We start from the raw sequence: 13,411 nt of genomic DNA, 5'->3' as shown, positions 1-13,411 counted from the left end.
TTCGCTTGGAGGAGGACCAAGAACCGCATTTTCAGGTGTGTCTCAGTGTGTTATTTGGTGCCACCCAAGTTCAAATGGCCTTGTTCTCACCTGCCCAAACAAACCAAACTCCGGGAGTAAACGCTCCAGGGTTCGAATAAAACGCTACAAATATGCTCGCTGTGAACGTGCCCTTAAACACAGCCATCCAACTAGCAATATTCCACTGAGAGGAGATATAATGCCTGGTGTGACCCTCGCTTTTCTTCATCTGCTCCTGCATCTAGGATCACCATGGCAACACAACAGAGCTTGAACTTACATTCTCTCCCCACGATGCTGATTGGCTCCAGGTCTTGGGGGAAGGGCGTGGCTCCTGAGGACAGCTGAGGTAAGACGGCGGTTAAGGTGAGAGCCAGGACCACCGGCAGGAGGGGTCGAGGCGAGCCGGGCACCAGCCTCATTGTGGCAGATGACGAGGCCTCACCAGAAACACATGGCCGACAGCAGATCCACCTCCACCTGAGACCAGACACAAGATTAGCATGGTTATCAGGGTTTACAGATCAGAATATAGCCAACTATGTCTTTTACAAGCACACTGTAAATATATACTGCTGGACAGGTAGTACTGCTAGAGATTGGAGCACATTACAGCAGTCCTAATCCTGTAAATTATATGAGCTGCACACATAAAGACACGTTTTAATCATGGTAAAATTAACATGCAACAATTACATGACTGAATAATGGCAACAGCAACTTTTAAAGGTGGCAGCTAAGCTCTTATTAGCATGCAATGCCTTATGCCAATGCGGCGATGTGATTGAGTGTTAGCTGAACCGCCAAGATGTGAGCGTGCAGACAGACACACGCAGAGAGGAGATAGAGTGAGGGAGAGAGAGAGAGAGAGAGAGAGAGAGGGAAAGCCAGAGAGCGAGAGAGCGAGAGAGAGAGAGAGAGAGGGAACAAAGGAGGAAGCAGCGAGGAGAGGAGCAGGCCACCGGGGCCCTGGCCACCGGGACACCTGGCTCATTTACTAGCAACCTCTAGTCTTTCACAGGTGACTTGGCACAATTAAACCTTCGCCTCCCCTGAGGAGAACACCTCACTTTGCCCGCCATGACACCTGGCCCTGACGGCAGCATCAGCTACTGAGGTTAATGGACATATGGAAAACAACAACTTAACATTTAAGTAATAATTTATTATTATTATACATTTTCATGTATATGAATAAATTTCCGTTTTCCTACTGTGTCACAAATTGATATAAAATGATGGTGACTCAACCTATACCCAGTTCATGAAAGCTATTACATTTGCTTCATTTGTTACATTTGTTGTTCTACACACCCGGTGTCAGGTCGGTCTTTCCAGAGAACATTACATTACTAGAAGCAGTAACAGCAACTGTTTTTGAATAATTAGAAGAACAAGTCAGTAGTTAGCATGAGCAGTGATAGCCACCATGGCTGAACAGACAAAGAGAAGAGCGCCACCTAGAGAAACTCAAACTGCACAAACAGAAAATCCAAGGAAAAAGATGTCACAGTCCTGCACACACTGTTTGACTGACAGGTGATCTCTGGGAATTGAAGTGCATAAACACCACAGTGAGTGCTTAGCAACAAAGATGGAGACAAAAAAAAAATAAAACAAAAAAAATGAATCTCACAGGTTACAACTTTAAGAAAATTGCTTGACAGAGGAGCCCTGAGAATGGCTCTACTAAAAAAGTTCAGATGCAAGTTTGAGTTTCAGTCTGGGAATAATTAACAGCTCTGGTAGTTGCGCACCAGTCTGGGATTGTGTAGAAATGCTAATTTTCACATCTGCTTGATATCTGAGGGAAGAGACAACGACAGATGGACGGCACAGGGATTTGTTGAAACAAACTTCAAAATGTGATGACCTGTGCTCGACGCCAACTTATTAAGGGCAGCGCGTCCTCCAAGGGGCTTCTTGCAAACCATCCACCCAAGTTTATGTACTGTGTCGCTTGGCAGTGAGACTTGGGCCGCATGGTTTTTAAGTGGGAGCAGAAAATTAAGTCAACAGAGACATGAACTGCCATCAATATTGATAACGGTCCGCTTCATTTAAATGCAGGGGAGAAGACTGCATTTAGCGATGAGGTCAAGCGATGATCACAACGCCATAAATCCAGGGGAGTGGGTGGGTGTCTGTTCCTGTTTACTTTATGAATTACAGCTGCCTGTGTGTCCTGCCGTAGGCAAAATATGAGGGCAATATAACTGATGGATTAGGCTCATACGCCGATTTGGCTTTTTTTTTCCACGCGAAAGAGGACAGCAACTTGAACAAACGGATTTTGTTATAGTGGCATCATTCCAAGAGGCAGATCCATTAAAAACTTCACTTAAAATGGCAAAGCCTTCAAGGCAAAGGAAAGGCTCGAGTGAACTTTACTTATGCAAGTGCTTAAATTACCTCCAAAATAGCTGTAAATTACAGTCAAAACGTGCGGAACAATTCTAAATGGCATTGTTTAAATGATCTGCATAACTAGCTCGCTTCTGTTGTGAATATCCACAGAGATTGGCACCTAAAAACATAAGCATATGAGGGAGGAAAGCAGGCAGAGATCATTTATTGACAAGCTGTAGTGTTATATTAGCCAAAGGAACACGAACCCAGAAGAGTGTGAGGATGACTCATGCAAAACAAGACAACCGTAGTGAGTACAAGAGCTTATGCAAGACCAGTAAGACACACTGAAAGTCAAGCTTAAATTTCCACTACAAGCCAAGGCACAGAGAGCATGAAGTCCTCTTGATGTGTTTATCAGAACCCCGAGCTGCTGCTGGAGAAGTTTTGCAAGTCTTACAGCATTAAAAGGAGCGGAGCTTGCTCGAGCTTTGATTAACTGCACAATGAAATATTTGGGTTGAAGCTGTAGTAATGTTATGTAAACTAGCATAACTGTCTTTGATCTGATGCTCATACTTTTGTTCTGGGTTTGGCACCGAAGTGACTGGGGGAGGTGATAGAGTTAGGATTTGGCCCTCGGTTGAATCAAAGGATTCAAGATTAAAGAATTAATTGCCATATTATTACAACGCTTAGAAAACTGTCTCAGTGCCCAGCACACTAAGCAGAGACATGCGGAGATACACACCATCACTGACACAAACAATGTAATAAACAAAAAAACATAGCAGTAACAGAAAAAAAAGCATAAAGCGTGAATAATGCATAGTCTTGAAAGTGGTGGGTGCCTGTAAAGTGAGTTATAGTTCAGGAGGCGCTGGGTCTGTGTTGCTGTGGAACCGGTTAGTTTGAATTCTCATGGCCCTTAGCCATTTTCCAGAGGGGAACCATTTAAATAGGCAGTTGGCTGAGTGAGAAGGAGGCTCAGTGATGATGATGATGTAAAAACAAACTAACAAGCTCTCAAATCCATTCATGTTGAAGAGAGAAATGTTGTACAGGATTCTAATCTTTCACCCTCAGAGCGTGACTGAATTATTTTCATTTTACTGGTTGAGGTCCTAAAGACTGGCATGGAAAATTACTCGTTCTTCCCATTACAGACATACATTTAGAAGTTTAAAATCTAAGTTTGGAAGCTGTATGTGCCCAAGACCTATAAAGTCAACAGTGCAGTTGAACCAGAATAACCTGGATAAGTAGTTTGTCAGTAATGGCCTTTGCAAAAACCCCAGTTCTTGAAGACGTGGCTTCATAAAATCTTTTGAGGTGCACCTTCAAAGCGGCCTACATATGGAACATCTGATGTCCCTAAGTTCATCCCGTGGAGCCGTGATTTCTCCAGATGTACTCTATAGCGATCGGTTCAAACTAACACGGAACATGATCTGAAACCCAAACCAAGGGTCCAGCTGCTCCAGCCCCACCTCTATGGCTGCCCGCCAAAAAACTTGCAATGTTACAAACACACCACACCCTCCCGTGTAAACATGTCAGCGATGCAGCTCCCTCCTGGAATCCTGAACTTGTGATTTTCCTTAATCTAACCTAACACTAAGCCTAATCAGTTGATTGTGTTCTGTGCAGACTGGAGAGAGAGGGGAGGGCTGATGAGCTGACAGCTGTCGATGGGAAATAAGCCACCGCTTATCCCGTCCCACACTCTCTCCCTGTGTTCTAGGGTTTGGATGGGAGGGCTCGGATCGTTTTGTTTTTAATGAACTGGACTTGTTAAGCCATCTGGGAGACATTGGCAGTTGGGCCTCTTTGGAGGGCAGGGGATTCTGGGCCGCTGGGGCACTCCATTGATTATCTGACATTCATTTGGATTAGCCAACAGTGCCGGATCTGTGGTTTGATAAGATGTCCTCTCACAGTATTCTGGAGTGTGAGGGTCTTTCACGGAGTTGGTGCAAAAATGAGACTTTAATGATGAGAGAATCGCTGTCTTTATAGGGAGGCATGGATGAGGCCATGGTAGCATTTAAAAGGATCCATTTTAATTCATACATAAACTCTTCCAAGTAAATTTTTATGTCCTCCCGGCCCTCCATTTGGCTAGGGACCACTGCGCCATAAAAACCTACAATCAAAATCCTAAATGCCAATTTTGTCCTCAATCAACTGCACTGCACTGTATGCACCTGTTGGCTCTTGGGATGTCTATTTTCTGCCAACACCTGCTGCACACAACTAAACACTGGAGAAAAATCCTAATGCAGAATCACCCTCTAATATTCTCTGACCTCACCGGTGCTTCAGCGGCGGTGAGGCTAATCCACTCGTTTTTGATAGGTAGAGAAAAGAGCATCTCTCACCTCCCACCTCTGGACACTTGGATAGCTCCGAGCTCCTTGGCTTTGGAAATTGAGTGAGCCCCACTGTCCTCCGCTCTCACATTATATCTGTGGTATACACTGGCCAACATAATGAGGGATCATATCCCCGGTCTCCTCTATAATTTCCAAGGCAATTAGCCACATTAGCCTCTACTCTCAACAGGCCATTACCAGACAGGTTTCTCTTCTGGATATTATCATAATGCTACGCTGGTGGCGACCAGATGATCTACTATAGCAAGTTTACAGAATGTTTGAGGAGTAATAATAACAATAATGTTGTTTGTATAAGTGTACAGGCATAAAAAAAACCAAGAAGACAAGAGGGCAGTGCCAAAAAAGGCAGCCATATGGGTCAGTGTGGGCTACAGACCCTGGTTATGGTAAAGGGTGAGTGGGGGGGTTATACAATACCAACAAATCAACATAGTGGAGCAATAGTTTTAAGAGAAACATTACATAGAGAAAGACTAGCAGTAGGGGATGCTTGTTTAGTTTGTTAAATTTATGTCAGTCTCTACTCCGCCCTGTTTACCTCTACTGAACCGCTCAAATAACAATTACTCTGCCCAGCTGTTAAGACAGCACAAGTCTGTTAGCTTTACATCATAAGTGCATAGCTTGAAGCATTTGTGTGCGACGCCTCATGTTGAGAAATAAAATCATTTTTTTGAGAATTATAATGACTAGAATCGAATTTCCCATTAGGTTAATGGGTGTTTTTGGTAAGTAATATTTGGGGAATAATAACATGAGTGCTGAGCTGTCTGCTTTCCTTGCTTTGCCACACCAATACTTGAAAACTTGCCTGATGACTTTTCATTGTTGCCAAAACAACTTCACGGGACCTTGATGTGGCAGGGAGGAAAACAACCCATGATATGGACGGTGCACAGCAGTACAAACGATTCATTGTTAAGGCCTGCGCCATATTGTCTCTGGCCTCCTTCAGGAGGGTTCATCAGACCACCAATATCTGATCGATGTCCCATGACACCACTCACAGGACTCATCTTTGTCCACACAGAGCTGCTTTTACACAGTTTCTCTCAGCACTCACGACTCATCCTTCCCAGACTCCACTCAGCGAAACCAATCATAGATGACATACAAATATTAGTTATGACGTGGATGAAGAAAGTTTCCTGGAGTATGTACCTAGGTGATGAATATCAATAGTCTTTCCACACAATGACGTCTGCTCAAGACACTTGTTTGCAACAGTTCTTTCCTTTGCCCGGCAGTTATTTCAACTCTCCACTCGACCCTCTCAGACAGGGGAAACTTCGCTAATTAGATTTCCAATGGCTAACCACGCAGACGTCGCCGAGGCAAATTGGAATTGGGATCAAGGAGCATTGGGCAATAATTGGGAGAACAGCCCCCACAGGATACAGAGGCGGATACTATAGGCTAGTTTTCAGACGAGTGTTACATGTGGTGCAAACGAGTTCATCCTACTGTAGTTAAAGCCTAGACCCAATTAAGAATGTCTTTGAAAGCACCTCTATAAGATCACTTCTGTTCATCAAGGGCAGTAGCCTTCAGACTTTCCTTCACTGCTTTTGGTTTCTTAGTCAATACTACATTGAAATTTTGATGCAATATTTAGTACAAGAGTTTGGTTTTCAGTCTTTTTCTTGGGGGTTCTGATACTGACAATTTCAATTAATGTTTTTTTTTTTGCTTGCAAACAAAGAAAGAAAAAGAAAAAAAAATCTCCTGGTTTGTGCGCGAGTTAGATGGTCTGACAGAAACAAAAGTAAGTGACCTCACCACAGGTGACTGGTACAGCCAAAACTGGAGGTTGAACACTTAAAACTCACAAGGGAACATGTGTGCTTAAAAAACAGAAAGATGCTATACCAAAAACAAATGTAACTGTAAGAGCAGCTTTACAGGTATTTGTAGTTCTACTTTCATTCTTAAGCTGGATGCGAAATAGTTTACACTTCCAGAGTTATTCGTCTTTGACCAGCCAAGTGCTGTGAATGAACATTTGACACAGACCAGGCAAAGAAATCTAAGTTGGGCTGTTGAATACAAGTCAGACAGAAGAGCTGGGTATTTTGGGAAATTTCAAAGGTCGTGCAGTGGCAAAAACAGAATGGCTCAAGGGGACTTCAGTGACAACATTTTAAAAAGTCCATTAGCATCCCAGGTCGAAGAGAAGTGATGGTCGGCTTCTTGCCTTTTACCAAGAATAGAAAATCAATGGTCCCTGTAGTCCCTTAGTTCTTGGATTAGTATGTCAACTGTCTGGTGTCAGTATAATGTAGTCTCACTCTTATAGTATCTGCACTGTGCCATGGCAGGCAGAGGGCAGGATGGCATCCTGGATGAGATGTGTCTGTCAGGGGAGGTTGGGACCCTCCCTGCCATCACTGCCACTCAGCCCGTTCCCGGGGGGGTGCTGCTTTAACCTCGGTGCCCACAGAGTTCAGACAAGTGACGGGTCGTCCTGTGGTGGAGGCCATCGATTGTCACCCCATGTCAGGCTACTCTACTCTGTCCTCATGGAGGAGTCCCCACAGATTAGGGCCTGGTTTCTACTCCAGAATCACAGGCTCATTTTTACGGGATTTTTTTTTAAAGATTTATTTTAGGCATTTTTATGCTTTATTGGCAGAGACAGTTTGAGAGAGACAGGAAAGTAAGGGATAGAGAGAGAGGGGAGGACATGCAGCAAATGACCGCGGGCTGGATTCGAACCCGGGTCGCTGCGGGAAGGACTGAGCCTTATGGTACGGGCTCTACTCGGTGAGCCACCATTTTCACGGGATTGATGTCAGGGTAAAACCAAGCCGACAGCAAGAGTCAACAAAAGTTATGAAAAGTGTTTCGGCACAGTATTGATACTACACAAGGTATCAGTGTCGAGAGGGAGGATGTAAATATTTGTGTCTCATTGAACACCCTGTATTCAAGAAGAGTGAAATTGCTTTAAAGAGCTGGCACCCACTGCTTTGTGTGCTAGTATCAGTCTCAGAGAAAAGTACCTTTGCCTCCGGTCAGGCCCTGAACTCAAGGCTTCCCGCCACAGTGGGCGAGTTGGCCAGACTTCACATAGAGGGATCTATGCAGGACTCAGACACTGAGACGGTTCTCTGATCGATCTGGAAAACCGCTGCAAGCATCATCCATCGTCTTTGTGTCCATTTGGGATGGGGGAAAAAAAGCCCAGAACGCTATCAGTGGAAGAGGGATCAGCCTTGCGCCAGTGGTATCCTCTTCATTTGTCTGCCTCCTGTTAATTATTTAGATTCATCTTCAGAGAGGCTCCCTGTTGCCCAGTCAGGATCCACCTTCAATCTTTTGGGGTCCTTTCTTATGGCATCTTCCAGTGAGTCTCACCTAGGGTCACCTAATCAAACGGATCAGTTTAAAATATGCGGTGTGGCATTCGTGCTACCCAATCTCCTTCATCCCCCTCTCCTCCTCATACATAAAAGTGAATGTTAACTACCCCTTCTTCTCTCAATCTCACTGTCATCAATAATTCAGAGTGTTATTGAGAAACACTACCTGAACCCTGTATTGACAGAAATCCAAGCACTGTCATTCCCTCAAGGGCGTCATAATTGGATACCCCCCGAGGCTACTGCTGTGAAATGCAGGGCAAGGGGGGAAAGCAGAGTCAGTGTTGTTGTTTTCTATGTTTTGTGTGTATGTGTATGTGCGTGTGTGTACGTGCGTGCGTGTTTCTTTCTATTTTTACCTATCTATTTCAGGGACTTCAATCTGACCCAACAGCAGAAGTCAGCCGATGCACACACTGACTCTTATCGACTTAAGAACAATCCCTTGGGAATGTTTAGAGGTGGGTGGGAAATGCTTGGGTATCCTAACTTTAGAGGAAGGGATTGCAAAAGGAACCACAAGGAGACTTACTGAGGAGCTTTGGAAGGGGAATGATGCGATTTCATCAACTGCCAACGACCTTTATTTGCTATAATGGTGCATGGAAATTAAAGTCCAAGTTATGTAATCTTATGTCATGCAGCCCTACCATAAATCCATGCAAAATGCAAGTGAGGCAGCCAAAATTTCAGGAGAATTAAGTACATCAGTCTGGATGACATTTACATTGGAATAAGTAATATACCGTGAAAAGGTATTTCCCTAACACAGTTTTGAAACTAAACCTCAAAATACAATTTCAGAGTTCTCCCTGTAGTCTCAGCTATCATTAACATCTCAAAGTTAGTTGCAACTACACAAAGCGTCTGTATGCACACCATGGAAACATTACACCCCGGTTCCAATACCGTACATTGTCCTCTGCTCTGACAGTAAAACAATGGAGAAAGTAGCTGATATAAAGGAGAAATGAGCAGATATAATCTCCTGTCCCCAAACACTTTACAGACTATTGTACTGCCTGAGTCTGTCATCATTCCCGCAGAACTGCTGACCCCCTACAAGGACATGAAGAGAGGCACAAGCTAGCAAGATGTAGATGATATTAAAAGACTCCTGCTGGCAAGATTCAGCACGCTTGGTTTAATAGTCATATAAAGGGGTGAAAAACGGGAGGGAGAAGAGGTGAACAGATAGTACTCTCAGTGTTTATCCAGAAGATGACTCAGGATTCTCCAGTGGGTCTTTAATATTGCCAGGAGAGGGGCTTTCAGACTTCACCAACACTGAGAGGCCACTGTGAGTTTGGCCTCCAGGATACAGCAAAGTAGGGGGGTGAAGGCTTTGGCCATGTCTGCTGGTCTGCCTCCCTCGGGTGGAGAAACAAGCTCATGGGAAGGGAGGGACACAGAGCTAAGTGGAGTGTCTGCCTTCCTTTGATTAGATGTGGTTAGTGTGTGCGCGTGCACACGTATGTGCATGCCTGCTGCTGATATACCTAATCACACTACTCTGATTAGGCAGTGTGTATGGGGTTTCTGGGGGCTTGGCTTGGTAAGCCCTCATTCTGCTGCCAATGCAGAAGGCTGCAACCACCCAAAATAAACCCTGGGCAGCGCAAAGAAAACCTCATCCATCAGCAGCGCTGTGCCAAGCTGACTGAAAGGGCCACAATAATTAGACTCAATGCTAAGTTGTACAAAACAAAAACAACACACTGGCATTATAACTCACCTTGAAATATCAGTCTGAAGCTAATAATTATGCTAACACCACTTATACTAATGACAATAATTTTAGGCATTTTGCTGATGCTCTTATCTGTGAATGCCACAGCTGAATTAGTTTAAATCCCTTGATTGCCAACATAACAAGCAACAAACAGTAAGAAGTGCAAGAGTCAAAGTCATGGCTCCCTGACAACAGATGTAGCAAATACTATTACTACTACTACTACTACTACTATTATTATTATCATTATTATTATTAATAATAATAATAATGTTGCAAACATGTATATGTGTAAAATAAAGGAATGAGGCAAGAAGCACTTTACACATTTTCATTCATGTTTGCCTGATCTCATGACAAGACTCAGTCAGATCCCATAGAAGCACAGCCAATAGAAGAAATAAATGTATGAAAAACATGTTTGGTGTAACCTTTGCTATGCAGCCCTGAAGGGTGCTGCAGGACCACCTTTGTGACGGCTTCACGGTGGCTTTGTGTCCGTTCACGTGGTGGCGGACAAAAAGAGAGTGAGACTTCTCCATTAACACAGAGGCTCTTTGATCTCTATCTCCCCCGTGGTACCAATTAGCTTGCTGCACCGTTTGCATTTCAAACTCTTTGCTCTTCCTATTTTGAAAGACATCCTGCATGAATTATCAATCTACCGGAACTTTTATTCCCTCTCGATGAAAAGTGGATTATGAGTGGCAGAGCTCTAAAGTTTGGTTTCATTCAAACGAGAGAACTTTACAAGCATTGCAGGGATGAGATATCAGGTACCTAGCTTACCCCCCACCACAATCACTGCTGCCTTCACTCAGTGAACATCCTTTATTTCACTGTGATGTAATGGAGAGGCTTCCTGCTTATGGGTGTTAGTCTTGACAAAAGAATAGCTTGCAATTTCAAGTGTGCCAACACAGAGCTCCTACTCAAAAGATGAAACACAGGGAGACAGAGTAGTTGAGAATTGATCAAAGGAAGATAAATAGCTGTGAAGATCCTTCCATTGCCTTTATCCCTTGTTAGTAGAGGCAATCACACAGCCGTCACCCAGCAGATCCATCCCTGTCACATTACCCCAACGAGATTATAAGGAAGAGAAGAGGAGAAATGGCTACCAAGGGAATGTGTGACAAAAGTACATTTGGTGCATCTTCAGTCAGACAAGAACAAAAACAGCGAGCCTTGCTTTTATAAATGAATGATTTTGCAATCTGAGCGGTCGATGCTGATGAAGGGAAATATAAATCAAGGGTAAGAGTGAGGCTTCTCAGGGAGAGTGCCTCGCAGAGATAATGGCATCATCATGCCTGTGTGGTTCGCTGTTCCTGCGGAGATTAAACGCTTCATCATTGTCTTTGGGACAAACAGTCTCTGTACGTAGAGCATGCATCCAATTATCAAACGCCTTCTCCATTCAAACCCGACATTCGTGCGTCAGCTTCATCACATATCAGAAGCCCGAGGAGGAGAGATGAAAGAGAGGGGGGCGTTATCAGGACAGTCCTACCTTCCAGGGCAGTAGCCCACAGTGGCAGCTGACCTCACCGTTATTACCGCTGTCTCACACTGATGACATCATCCAGACGCATACTGAAAGGCCCAGAAGCTTTCAAGCTCCATTTATCTCATATTATTGCTATAACGACTCTATCTCGTCCAAGAAAAGTCAATGGCCATGGGCAAATCATACAATAGAAGGAGTAGCGTGGCTCTTCTCACCTCACCAAAGGCTAAGTTGTGTCAGTCTGAAGTAGTATCAAACACTGGCTGACTTGTTCTAACTGGCCTTGGGACATGGAGCAGAGGCAGGGGGAGAGGCAGTCACTCTAAATGAGGAAGAGGAGGAGGAGGATGAAGAGGGGAGGAACAACGTCTCACAGCTCACTGGTCTGGAATCAGCCAGACAATCAATTCCACCACTCAGTTTCAGGCTGACAGGTCTGGCATCAATGGCACCGAGCATCACAGGCAGCACCAAATTATCAACAGTGTCGAATTGCTGTGACAATGAGGCACACTAGCTAGATGAAGCAAATATGTACGATGATCCACGTCATACAACAGGATGCATTTGGGAAATAAAGTCTATTTAAATGGTTAATTTCAAAGCAATCTATCTCCTGAGTTGACAAAGTCAAGTCAATGAATTTGTTAGAAGGACAGTACTGGAATCTCCATGGGAACCAGACCCAATGACCAATCCAACAGATCTAACCCAAGCGGCCAAAACCACGGGTGAATTTTGAAGCCCATACTTAAGTGTGGGCAGCAGCAGTTCCTCTAATGTCCACTAGAGGCTGGCTCCAAAAAGACTCCAAACCGCCCAACTCCATGCAAGTCAATGGGACCACAACCCAACTTCTTGCTAAAAATATAGTCCATTTTTTCCCACAAGAGGTTATGGCCTCAAAAGCTAATTTCACTTCTTCTGTGTGTCCTTATGGCGATTTTCAAAATAATTGTGTCAGTAACGGGATATATAGATATAAAATGGGGTTGTTTTCCATGTAATTGACAGGTCGCATGTGCAGTGATTGACAAGTCGCCAATTATGGGCCAATAGTAGGCGGTGCTGCCAATAGTGGATTCCACCCTTTGGCTGCTCTGGCTCCAAAAAATATCAACATGGCAGCGACCGTAAACCTAATCTCCAGGCTTCAAATCGGCCCTTCAGAAACCAATGGGTGACATCACACTCACTAAGTCCATCTTTCATATCAAATCTATGATCTGACCCCATTCACTTTCTTTGAAGGTGGCATCAGACGCATCAATCATTGTCCTTCAGACAATGTGGCGCTTTAACTGTCTCGGCAGCACCGCAGAGTTGCTCCGTCCGAGTGTTGGTGTGCCTTGCGTGTCTCTAATGTGTCTGCGCTGTGTGTTAAAGCATGGCCCAGATCCCAGTTTAGATAATATAGCTTCTCTGGCACTTAAGGAGGATAAGCTCTTATCTCAGGCTAAATCCCCAACAGTCATTAGAGGCGCCACGGCCCGCTCAGAAGTCCATCTAATTAGGACTCAAATCATCTTCCCCTCCCTCAACATAAAGATCACTTCGATGGACACTGAGGATTATACTGGCATTGTATTAGGATGTCATTATTTCTAACATGTCAAGGGTGAGTGGTGAAATTTCCTGTGGAAGGCGGGAAGAGGCTATTGCTCATATAAATATCAATGAACAGACTTCCATTTTCAATTCTGCACAGTCCAGAGGATACAAAGCACTAGAGATGGTGCAGTGGTTAAAGCAAATCTGGAATCACACATACTCCTACTGGTCTAAAATACAATCCCACCATAAAATATAATCCCAGCATAACCTTTTTACCTAGGTCTTCCCTTCTTACCTGTGTCTCATCTTCTGCTTGCTGCTGCTCAGCTTTCCTACCATCACAATGAAGAAAAAAAAACCCCCACTAAGAGTCTAAAATGCCAACTTCCCTTTAGGGGAGAAAACATTAACAAATACTTTTACTGCCAAGTCCTTACTCTTACAGCTGCACCAGGCAACTTCGCATGTGGCTCCAAATGGCAGC

The 13,411-nt window shown here is 44.2% G+C and overlaps 1 protein-coding gene across 1 annotated transcript in view; it reads right to left on the bottom strand.

The window, feature by feature from the left end:
* Positions 1-13,411, bottom strand: part of sema6cb (semaphorin 6Cb) — a 114,407-nt gene that overhangs the window by 52,326 nt on the left and 48,670 nt on the right. The window contains exon 3 of the mRNA XM_071904903.2: positions 302-501. Coding sequence (XP_071761004.2) covers positions 302-443 — 142 coding nt within the window. The 5' untranslated portion in view covers positions 444-501. The remainder of the gene's footprint in view (positions 1-301; positions 502-13,411) is intronic.

This window comes from Centroberyx gerrardi, chromosome 12 (genome assembly GCF_048128805.1).
Source record: "Centroberyx gerrardi isolate f3 chromosome 12, fCenGer3.hap1.cur.20231027, whole genome shotgun sequence".
NCBI classification, from domain to species: domain Eukaryota; kingdom Metazoa; phylum Chordata; class Actinopteri; order Beryciformes; family Berycidae; genus Centroberyx; species Centroberyx gerrardi.
Note: the sequence above shows the minus strand (reverse complement) of the source record. Positions and strands in the feature narration are given on the sequence as shown.